This window comes from Thunnus albacares, chromosome 3, assembly GCF_914725855.1.
Source record: "Thunnus albacares chromosome 3, fThuAlb1.1, whole genome shotgun sequence".
NCBI classification, from domain to species: domain Eukaryota; kingdom Metazoa; phylum Chordata; class Actinopteri; order Scombriformes; family Scombridae; genus Thunnus; species Thunnus albacares.
This window is the reverse complement of record NC_058108.1, coordinates 2,382,180-2,394,889: the sequence shown is the minus strand read 5'-3', so window position 1 is coordinate 2,394,889 and position 12,710 is coordinate 2,382,180. Positions and strand designations below refer to the sequence as shown.

Below are 12,710 nucleotides of genomic sequence, written 5' to 3'. Positions count from 1 at the left end.
TGCATCCTCAATTTGTAATTTAGATGAAAGGACACATGTCTGAAAGAAAATGTTTCCTACTGCAGTTTAAATGTATTTATTAGACAGTATTTAAGAAACTAGTGTTTATATTGTTGTGTATTTGTATTTTTGCTTGTAGTTATGCATCAGTTTGCAAAGAATTTTCTTAAACATTGGAATAAATATATACCATGTCTTCTAAAGTCTCTTTTTGTCTGCAGGGATCCAGTTCATTGGAGGATCCCTCCAGTCCCAGCTCAGCCAGCATGCAGCAGTCCAGAGGTCGACACAGTTTTGTCCAGGATCACTTCCAGGCTCAGTATAGGTGAGAAGCATAGACATGAGCTGCATGTGCAGATATTTCCAACCCACATGCTTTGTTTTACATTCTAACATGGTCGGTTTGTCTTTTGTCGGCAGTCATGCCAAATCTGCAGTCCTGTAATTTTTAGGAATTTTTGTCAAAAGTATATAACTCAAATCTTTTAGTAAAAAGTAGGACGAGAACAAGTTTTGGAAACTATATTAAGTATCTTATCAATTATGCAGTGCGTAGCCTGGATTCCAGCAGGCACTGTATCTAATGTCCCGGGGTTGTGTTTGAATAAACAGAGTGCAATACATACCATTAAAGAGAATAGGTATTCAGCACAGGTGAGAATGTATTTTCTCTCCTGCGGATAAGAATCAGTAGCTCAAGAAAGTAGGTCAGACAGACCTGTGAAGGATTCAGGGGATTTATCTGTAGTAGTGGCTTCAGGTTGTCTTTACTTCATTCGTAGTAGAAAGTCAGAGACTGAGGTTCACTAGTCTAATAGACCCTCTAATGAAATTGACTCTATACCTTTCAGTAACCTTGTCAACACACGTTCACTTAACCTCTCACTTGATTCCTGTGCAGTATAAAAATGATAGAAGATGGGAAATATATGGACATAAACAGTACTGTGCAAATGTTTTAGGCACCAGAAGTAAAGTGAGGATGCTTTCAAAGATAATGCCATGAATTGTTTTTATTTCTAAATTAACTTCATACAAAGTTCCTAAATGAAAACAATATTTGTTGTGAGCACGCTTTGCCATGAAATCAGCAGCAGTTCTCCTCGGTACACCTGCAGACAGTTTTCAAGGTACTTGGCAGGAAGGTTGTTCCAAGTATTTTGCAGAAGTTGCCACAGTTCTTCTGTGGATTAAGGCGTCTCAGTTGTCAGTCCCAGACTGACTCCATAATGTTGAGATCAGGGCTCTGTGGGGGCCACACCATCTGTTACAGGACTCCTGGTTCTCCTTGCTGCTGAAGATAGTTCTTTATGACTCTGGCTGTATGTTTTGCGTCGTTGTCATGCTGCAGAATACATTTTTGGAACCAATCAGACACCTCCCTGATGGATTTGCATAATGGATCTAAAGTGCCTAAACATCTAAAGTGCCTAAAACTTTTGCACAGTACTGTAGTTTGAGAAAAATGGCCGACTTGTTTCAATTCAGACTTTAATGTTGTGAGTGGCAATCAGATGCTTTTGGGAATAGCAGGGGGAAACTAGTTTTAATAAGCACTTGAAAGTTATGAAATGAAAGTCAGTCATCATTTGATTTGAATAATTTCTGCTCTTTGTTATCCAGCCTGACTGAAGCTTGTGCTTGAGTTTTAGGTATCAATGTGAGGTGCTCTGTCAGTTAGGACAGAACAATATGTGTCCACATCTAGCAAAATAACAAGACTGAAGGTCAGATAACTTACTTTTCAGAGGCAACATTTCATCTCTTTGGCATGGACCACTACAGCATGTCCTGCAATGTAAAAGAGCAAATTGTCATCTAAACCAGTGGTTCTCAAACCACACACTCCCATTTGATAAGATTTTGTCCCAGGTTCACCCATATGATAAGATTTTTGCTTTTAGATGTTTTATTACAGAATCATCAGAAAACATCATCAGAATATTTGCCAGAATAATCTTTCTAAGTTCCTTTTTTTTCATCTGTGGAACAGGTGGGAAAAAAATGTTTTGCCAGGTAAAAAAAAAAAAAAAAAAAAAGTTTTGCCATGATCATTTTTCTAAGTTACTCTTTTTCATCTGTGAAAACAGGTGAAAAAAAATTTTTGGCAGGTAATTCTTTTTTTTTTGTCAGGATCATTTTTCAAAGTGTTTGTTGTTGTAATGCTCATTTTGGCCACAAGCGGCTGAAGTGCACCACTACCCCATGTTCTTAATAGGTCTGAACAAACAAAAATGACCTTACTGGCCTCAAAGGTGATTTAGATTGGTCAAAGTCATTGGTTCTCAAAGTGGAGTCTGGAGAATAATGTTACATAACTTGCTAAGAAGCAATATATATATATATATATCTGGCTACACTCACTCTTGAGTTAGTCTCTGCAAAAACTTCAAAAAAGAAAACTAAAATTTGTTTCAGTAAAAGATTAAAATAAAATGTCTGTGTACTTTAGTCTAAAAACAAAAAGATAATAAAAGAGACGTCTCGGAGGACCAGCCTACTTGGATTTGTCCCATCTGGCACTTATCAACTCGGCCAGGACAGGCGGAGTTTTGGACCAGTTGTCTGGTCCTTTCTCCGGTTCAAATGACTCAAGGGTCATTTATGCTTTTAGTTCAGTCGTTAATTGAGTTATTTTGTCAGCCGTGGTGTCTTCAGGAGGTCTGGTTAACCTCCATTCTGCCAGACCCCCATAAGGAGGTCAGTTCTGTGAGACACTCACCTCCATGCCTCTAGGGAATTCAAGGTTTATCCAGGGAAATTAAAGGAAAGGAAAGCATAATTTCCTACAGTATTGACCATTAAACTGCAAGGTTAACCAGCCATTCATTTGTGGGATTATCCCATTCCTCATTGGAGGATGATGGATTGAATGCTTTGGGTATCCCTGCGGAGCCTCATCTCCTGTGATGCTCTCAGCCTGACTGAATGAAAATCCATTGAGTCAGGAGATATTTGTCTAATAAGTATTTGTTTGTCTCTTGTTTTCTGTCTCTTCATCCCTGTTTCTTTTTCTCTCACACTTCACACACACACGCAGCTGAGTGTTTATGTGACATTATCAGATTAGCTGCCATTCCATTAGCTGATTAGAGCAATAGCGCTCGGGGAAATACAGCACAAGTCCCTGGAAACACCTACTGCATCTTCAAACAGCTGTGGGTGGTAGTAAACCCCTGCCACACACTCTCTCTCTCTCTCTCTCTCACACACACACACACACACACACACACACACACACCATCCTGTAATTCCCTTGTTCTTTATCCTGACCCAAAACACACCTCACTTCCCATACGACATAAACGTCTCCTCTCGTGGACAATTCAAGCTATATTTAGGGGAGCACTTCTTCGTGGCTCCATTATTTGGCTGTGAGTGCAGGCTGGGTAATGTTTTCTACTTGAATACGAGTTTCTGTAATTAGCTCTATATGCCACACACACACACACAAACACACACACACACACTCCTCCAAGTGCTGCTGAGTGGGGGGTGATTAACTACATGTCATACACACATGCACATTTATAGAGCATGTGTACACACACACAGACAGTTATGGTGTGTCTGTACACGCACACATGACCATTACTGAATTGGTGTAATTAGCTAACATGCCACCGTATCCTGGCACTGTTTTGTCTCTGTTAAAGAGGCTAAGCGCTGAGGCGTAATTACTTCTGAGGCTGGTGGGGACACTGGAGAGGGCTTCATAATGGACGAGAGATGGACCACAGGTCAGCAGTAAGCTCTTTTCCCATCACAGTTATGGGTTTATGGGTTGCATTACAGCTTAATAAAAAAATGTATGAATATAGTAAGGCAAAGGCTGGAATCATATGAATGTGTGTGTGATGGTTGTAAGCTGTATGAGCCAACTCTTCACCCTCTGGGACAGTAAAGTACAGACTGTACTGTCCTCCTCAGACTGTGCAAATGTTTGCTATTGCCTACAAACATACTTAAATAGATACAGTACACTAGGGCTCAGAAGCCTTTTAGTCAAATTGTTATTTAGTGATCTGTATGTTACTGTGATGTGGTATCTTTGCCCAACTTACATTCAATATACCACGGCCCTGTTTATACATATTTCAGCCAGATAAAAAGATCCACAGCTGAGAGAGGTTATCATAAAATATGTTGAGTTTAGACCTCTTTAGGTTGTCCTGTAATGGTCACTATAGAAAAAAATTACTTGTGACATGACAGAATTGATAATAACTATATAATTAATATGAGCAAAGGTCACTTTTCTGTATGTCTCTATTCATATCTAACTTAACTGTAAGTTGTGGGCAGCACAGCGGTTCAGTGGTTAGCAATGTTTCCTCACAGCAAGAGGGTTCTGGGTTTGAACCCACCAGTCAGCTGGGGCCTGTCTGAGTGGTTTTCCCTGTGCATGGGTTCTCTCTGGGTACTCCGGCTTCCTCCCACAGACCAAAAACATGCAGGTTAGGTTATTTGGTGGCTCTAAATTGCCCGTAGGTGTGAATGTGAACGTGAATGGTTGTCGGTCTCTATACTATATGTTAGCCCTGTGATTGACTGGCGACCCGTCCAGATTGAACCCCGCCTCTCGCCCAGTGTCGGCTGAGATTGGCTGCAGCTCCCCCGTGACCCTCTAGAGGGTAAGCGGTAAATAAAATTGGTGGATGGAGCAGATGTTGATACACTGTGGTTGTGTAAACTGCATACCTCACTGTGTGAGGTCTGAATAATCAATCAGCTCACACCAGTTCAAAACAAAACAAATCAGTGCGACTTGAATGAATTTGTAAATTACTTAGAGCTTCAGAATTTAAAGTGACTTTAACATCAGTAGTTATTGACATAAGTGTAACTTATATAGACTGCATATAGTGCCTCGCTGGTCTCATCGACCATTCAAAGCACTTTATAATACATACCAGCATTCGCCCAATCACACACACATTCATACACTAATGGCAGAGGCTACAGTGCTTCCAATCCAAAAACACCCCACAATGTTTCTATGCTCACCTATTCACACACACACTCACACAAAGCAATGTGAGGTTCAATATCTTACCCAAGGACTCTTCGACATGCAGGAGGATCTGGGGATTGAACCACCGACCTTCTGATTAAGAACGGTGTTCCTCAGCCTTGGCATTGATTCTGGGGGGATGAACACCATTCCTCAAAAAAATATTCCCTCATCTGGTGTTTTGATGATGGTGGTGGAGAGCGCTGTCTAACACGTTAGTCCAAAATCTCCCATAGGTGTTCAACTGAGTTGAGATCTGGTGACTGTGAAGGCCATAACATAAGCTTTACATCGTTTTCATACTCATCAAACCATTCAGTGACCCCTCGTGTCCTGTGAATTGGGGTATTGTCATCCTGGAAGAGACCACTCCCATCAGGATAGAAATGTTTCATCATAGGATAAAGGTGATGACTCTTTGCAGTGACCCTTTCCTCTAAGAGGACAAGTGGACCCAAACCATCCCCACAAAATGCCCCCCAAAGCATAACAGAGCCACCAGATCCCCTCACTGTAGGAGTCAAGCATTCAGGCCTGTACCGGTTTTACCTTTAATTCGTCACCCGTCTGTATATGACTGAACACAAGGAAAAGCATAATAAGTTCCCTTTAATAAATTATTTCATGTTTCAAATGCTCAAAATATCCTGATTTTATTTTACCCAGAACAAACCATCAATATGTGTTTTTCACAATTTTCAAAAGCACTATGTACAAAGGCTGACAATAAGCAGCAATAACACACACTCTAATTGCTCCTTTGTTTCACACATAACCCTTAAATAGAAGTCTAAAGTGCAGTGAAATGGTCCACTGTGCAGTAATAGCTTATTATTACAGCTGTTTTCTCCCGGGTCTTTCTGTGAGTCAGTTGTAACGTCCCAGCTAGCAAGCTTATCATGTAACTGCAAACCTCAAAATGTGGGACTGTGGGATTCACCTGAGGGGGTTAGAGTAAGATGCGTATAAATAGAGAGAGAGGAAGAGAGTGGAAAGGAGAACAAACAAAAGAGCAGAAGATGTGATTGTTCACTGCACCTGGCTCTTCAGCATGACTGTGTGAGGGAGTGTCGCTGTTAAAACCCATATGACAGACCTTCTGTTATGACATTGTAAATGGCAATCACTGTCAAGTTCTGGTCAATTAGTTAACGTACACAGTTTTATATAGGGCTGCAACTAAGGATTATTCTCATTGTTACTTACTCTGTCGATTTATTTGTCATTGTTTAGTTTATAAAATCTAACAATTTCCTAGGCCCCAGGGTGATGTCTTTATATTGCAAGTTCAACCAGGAGAGACAAGTGAATGAAACAAAAATAATTGTTTATTATACAGATGATACTGACGATTAACTCTTATCATAAGTCTTCGGTGCTTCGACTCAATAGGGAGATTTTGAATTGAGGGACATCAGTCCTGAGCAGCAGCAAGATAAATCCTCCCATGGAGTCCAGACACTGGTGGCGGTGGTGGCTGATGACTCCTGAGACCGGTTAGGCTGATGAGGTTGATAAAGTGATGCACTGACGTATCTGTGAAGACTGGGCGGTGATGGGGAGGTGATGGGGCATGCATAACGGCATGAAAGCACTAAGGCAGAGAGGGATAAAACACATAACAGCTGCAATATGATAGGCTGACAATGAAGGTGTGTCACCTTGCTATTGGTTAGATGTGACCAGCTGACATCAATTGACACCTTGGGCAATGACAGCAAGGAAATTATAAGTGACCATGTATGAGGGATGGGAATGACAGATGGTTTGAGAAATAAAATTACAGACCTGAGCATGCAAGAGATCTTCCTGACTGAACTCTCCCTAAAGCTCCATTTGTGTCCAAACAACATCTGAAATCCAGAAATCCACATAAAACAGAGAGGGTTTTGGCATTTTTGTTTAATAGATGACTTGAAATTATGAACTGATTGTTAAATTTTTTGCTAGTTGATTTTCTTAATCAATTAGTCTTTTCAGCACTGGTTTTGTATGAATCATTTTCATATTAGTTTCTCCATGTTCTGGTTTTCCTCTCATATGTGTGTTGCTGTGCTGTTGCTATTCTGCACATCTTCTAAATCCTGTGATTCATACATTTATGATTCCTTTAATAATGCATTTCCTCTAAATACTGTTTGTTTTGGTGTTGAAAATTGTATTAAGCGCCACGTATTTGCCTTGCTCTTATTTATGTCGTCTTTTTTCTTGATTGTAACTGTTTGCTGCTGAAATTTCACCACTAGAATCATTAAATTTTAATTTTAGCTCATCTTTTATCAATAAATATTATTATCTACATATCTCTAAAATACAGAAAGTCCAGTATTTTATTTTTCAGCCGTCTTACAGCACCCCCAGTCTATTGCATTTACATTTCCATGTCATCACACTCTTTTGGTTTCAAAATGAAAATGCAGTCTCAGTCCTCTCATCATTCTCTGTAGGCAGGACACCATCCTGCTACTCCAAACTGCAGTCAACTGCTTAAACTTTCACTTATTTCACCATACCAGTCTACCAAAATCTGTTTCTGAACAGATTTGAGGCAAGAAATAAGCAGTCCAGTTGCTGAATGTTCACTCATATTAGCCTTAAGATGAATTCACACCAAATCAGGTGGCAAAACACCAGTCCTCCCATTCATTTGATTGGGGGCAGTGCTGTAGGGGTGCTGCAGTGGCCTGCGGTGAGAAAGTTGAACCTGAATCAACTTTTGGAGAAACACAGCCTGACGGGAGGACAAAGACATTACAGGGAAGAAGGGAGGACATTTCTCTCTGTTTGATAACGTTAAAAGTAAAGTTAGGCTTTGATGATGGCTTCCAGATTCATTTTAAAAAAGATGAGATAATATAGAGAGAGACAGAGAGAGAGAGAGAGAGAGCGGTTGAGCGAGCGGTGGTAGCGAGAAAGCCGGTGAATGAGAGGAATAAAATGTTATTTTCTGATTGTTTCATAGCGGTTACAAATAAACACACCCACACCCCACACCTCTGCACAATCCTGTGGAGGTGGGCCACAGTGCCTGATTTGGTCTGATATGGCTTAACCCATGTCACTGCTTTTTGCTAACGGGTGAGTGGGCGTTTACATTTGAACAACCCAGAAAAAAAAACACAGACGGAGTCATCCTTTAAGTATTTGAGAATGAAATGTTAGAATTGTAGTGACTTAAATATCGCATGCATAAATGGAAAATCAGGTTACATTGTTTATATCACATTTTAATCTGTACAGCAGGGTATGACTTTGAAAATTAAATGTCAAACAGCTTTTCCATTTTCATTTTCAAGTTTACATTATTATTTTAATAAAGCCGCCTATGGGCTTTCACTCTCATTTAATAAATATTAGCCAAAGATGCACTGAAGGTCGGGATTTGTTTTTTACTTTCAGTTTCATCAGGCATTCTTTAGTGCAAATACACTTTATATCCATTTGTATTCTCATCTCATTAGTCTGCCACGGTCGGAGTTGGTTTCAGTCTGCTGAGTCGGGAATCTTATTCCTCCCTCTATACTCTCCGTTGTCACTCTTCTTCTCCTCCTCTTTACTTCATGTAATCTCAGGGGAACTGGAGTCAGTGTGGCACTTTGCCTTTTAATGCAGACTAACAGAAGAGCAATCACTCCCTCGCAATCTTGCAGTGTTTTATTTTTGTGTCGTTTCTTCGCCTGTCTCCGTCACACTCTGGCCTTCTCTCTCTCTCTCTCCCTCTCTCTCACTCTCCCTCTCCCTCTCTTTCTATCTGTCTATATCACTTGGTCGGTCTTTCTTTCTCTCCTCCTTCCTCTCTCTTCTTCCTTCCTGATTCTTTTTATATCTCACAGAGATGCTCCTCAGAGGCATTCGGTGGAGTTGTCTGAGCTGAATAAATGTTTGCGATTAGAGCCGGGGCTGTCTTGTGGTTTGGGCTGCCGATGTGGGAGTCATTGCTCAAGTCACTCCGTTGTGCCACGGTGTTTAAATGAGTCTTTGTCAAAGCTCCCTCCTCCTCCTCCGTCTGTCACTCTCAGTTTGTGGCATCTATTTTTAATGGCCTGGGTGGTGTGTGGAAAGCCCCAGCCTCTATATTTGTCTAGACAAACAAGAAAGTTGACTTTTTTTCCTATCACAGTGGCTTTCATTTAGATGCAGATTCAATGTGAAAAACATTTGGGAAATTATAGTTTATGTAATAAATGTTGTCAGATAGAACTCAACTTTACAGATCTGTTAAAACTTATTAAAAATCACAAAGTAAACTAAAACAAACATGCAAGCTAACAAATCACAGTTTCTCATATAGCTACTCAAGTTTAACCAAGAGCCATTAACAATTAATATAAGCTCAAAACCTTCGAGTGCTACTTATGCAACAAACTAATACATGGACTGGTGTGTATGAAATGTTCTCAACACCAATCACATATTTTTATACTAGATCCTTTGAAGACTCAACGCTTCATAAGAGAGTATGGGAGTTCCTCTCATCTTCAAAGATGGTCAGCAGGGGCTCCTCTTTTCTCCAAAGATGCACCCAGCTCAGGGTGTGCTTGAGTTGACCTCTCGGAGGTATCGGACTGGTCATACCACGCTGAAAATATGGCCAGACGTTGACCTTCCTTACTTTGATTTTGATGCTTTCACCACCCACAGTGTCCCTCCCACCCCCCCTTCCCGCCCGATACCACCCAGCTCCCCGCTGTCCCCGGCTTTGAAGTGGGAGCTAGCCAGTTAGCGCAGCAAATGGAAGTATGTCTTTGATCTAGTTTTTCCTTTTTGTTTTGCACACATAAAAGTCATTTGCAGAGAGTAATTTGCCGCCACACTCCAAGTTACTGTATACTGTAGAGAAAGTATATAAGGTATATAACTGAGTCCTCATCACCACCGGCGCCAAATATGACCTCAATCACAATGACAATTAATTTTAATCCAGATCCTCATAACATTCTGATATAGTCAGGCCACATTATCCACTGAGAAACATGATTTTCTCACTCAGAGTTGAGATTACAATTTTTTCTCACAATCTTTTGGGTAATAATAACAAAGATATACTGTATATTACCTTTAACTTCATTGGCTTTCCATATTCTGACTGATATTATTCTAATTCGTGTTCCATTTTCCCTTATTGTAGTACTCCGTCATAAACATTGGGTTTGTTTTCCAGCCCCTGTGCTCGTACAGTCAACACAGTCTTGTCACTTGTTGATGGAACTTTGGGTAAAATTAGTAGCACTTTGTTTGATGAAACGGAACTCTCTGCTAATGCGAAATCATCTTCGAGTAAGAATGAGATTGCACAGAGGAATGAAACAAAACAGATTTATAAAATTACTGTTATTATGCAGTCCTCGCGCAGGAGAAATGTGTTCATCTCGCTGTAGCCACTTGCAATACAAAATGTGAAAGAATAACACCAGAGGAAGAAGACTCTCTGCAGTTTTACCAAAGGAAAATCTAGACGTCAGCAAAAATTGTTGAGTGCAGTTGCATCAGGCTTGTGTTGGATCCGATCAGAAAAGTCATGCTGAGTTTGTACTCATGACTTTATTAACGAGGACAACAATGTGACTCCATACCATGATGATATGTTATTTCAGTTATATCATATTATATGGCGTATGACATGGTATGACGCAGTGACACTTTAAATTATTTTGTTTTAGAAACTAGTTCGAGACAGATGAGATGAAGAAAGGGGAGATTTTATTTGGCAGCTGTTCAGTATAGTGTTTACTATGCAGTATGTGTATGTGTATGTGTTGACGTATTGTTTGCCTCAGTCCTATTAGATTTCTGCTTCTCTTGTACCTTTTTATTGCTTAGAAATACATTTTAAAAAACTTTCATGGTAATAATGTACGAGCCACACCAGCCCTGCAAAGCTGCTGTGTAGTTGCAGACCCAGTGGCTGGTTAGAGAAGAAAAGAGCCCATGCAGTGCACAACCTCCCACTCTCCCTGTTCTACCCTTCTCCAGTGAGTCCAATGTGTGTGTGTGTGTGTGTTTCTTGGTGAATAATGGATTGTCTGAATAATAGTAGCCCCTAGAGCTGGCCTTATACAGGACTTTATATTCTTAAACTTTTTTCTGTCAGGGACCCAAACTGTATATGTTGAAGTTCTAGGTCTCCAGATTCTTGGCTCATTAAAATAACTTTTCAACTTGTGGGGACCTACCAGAAAATCACATGTGACACCCAAAGTGTGTGTGTGTGTGTGTGTGTGTGTGCGTGCTGCATTGCACACAACACTGGCTGGCTGGAGCAGATACCAGGGAGAAGTTGCTTCTTCGGAGAATCAGCTCCACTTCACATCTGTGCCCTGGTTTCTACAGCTTCACCCTGACCTTCAGAAGAAGTGTGTGTGTGTGTGTGTGTGTGTGTGTGTGTGTGTGTGTGTGTCTGTGTGTGTGTGTGTGTGTGTGTGTGTGTGTGTGTGTGTGAAAATGTACAGAAACGTAGTGATGTTTTTATGTTGTGACAAATACTTTATGATAGCATTGCCCGGTTTTTGAGTGTGGTGTTGGCACAATGGAATTGAAGATGCAGAAAAAAAACCCATAGATTTGTAGTCCAATGCATTTAAAAGTCATACTGCTGTGATATACACTAACTGAGCACTTTATGAGGAACAGCTGTGCAATCTAATGCAATCCAATGCAACAGATCTGCCATAAATTCTACTTTTGCAAAGCTTATACATTGTCAGAAAGGTGGTAATTCTACTTAATGTTTATTACTGAGGTTGCAGTGGGTGTTGGTGGTGTACTGGAGTACATTATATTGAAAAATGTTCCTAATATTTTGCTCCCCTTATTTATGTTAATGGAGTGGACAAAATATTAGGAACACAATATAATGTACTCCAGTACACCACCACCAGCTGCTTGATGAGTGTATGTTGCTGAAATTGACTCAAAATGACCTTATTGTTATTATTTATTTATTTATTTTTTCAACTTCACTTGGCTCACAGCGCTAGATGCAGCGTGCTAACATCATCATCGATCAAAACTGTGGGCTGCTGTATAATTTGTGGTTCTGCAGTTCGCCGTGTTGGTGTGCACAGTCGGGTGTTTTCGACAGCTGATGGAACTCAAAGATAACAAAGCATCAGATGTGGACTGAGCTTAAAACAACCGATACTGATCCATTAAAAATGCCTTCAGTTGTCCCGATTGGATGGAACAGATGGAGTCGTCTCTACCTGCATACACTATTATCATATTATTTGTTTTGAGTTCATAAACATTCTGGGCTGATTTTATTTTCTCCAACAATATTGGAGAGAACACTGTCTGATTTCCATTTGGGTCGAAGAGTTTTGATTTTGCCCGCACACCAAGCTCTTCTCCTTTTAATTTCCTGCAGACTAGGCGTGGTATGTGCATCGCTGCCTCCCGCCGGTTCAAAACAACGATGCATTTGGTCTTTGTTTATTTGCATATAGGGCAGGGAAGTGAGATCCAATCAAAAGTGGTCACTCGAGTTGCATGCGTTGTAACGCCAGGCGTGAACTGATGTAGTTGGAGCTGTCCACTTGTGAATGGATCACCCAAGATGCATGTTAATGCCAGGTGTGAACACTGGCCAGAGATAGAGGGGTTAGTTAACATCTTTGAATCCAGCACCTGCTTCAGAAATGTCACTTTTTGTAAACCTAAGAGGGAGAGTTAATATTTATGAAAGTGAGGGTCAGAG

General features: G+C 40.5%; 1 protein-coding gene across 2 annotated transcripts in view; it reads left to right on the top strand.

Annotated features, from left to right (window-relative positions):
- Positions 1-12,710, top strand: part of usp43a (ubiquitin specific peptidase 43a) — a 100,370-nt gene that overhangs the window by 35,007 nt on the left and 52,653 nt on the right. For both annotated transcript variants that reach the window (XM_044345751.1, XM_044345753.1), the window contains exon 3: positions 222-325. In XM_044345751.1, coding sequence (XP_044201686.1) covers positions 222-325 — 104 coding nt within the window. The remainder of the gene's footprint in view (positions 1-221; positions 326-12,710) is intronic.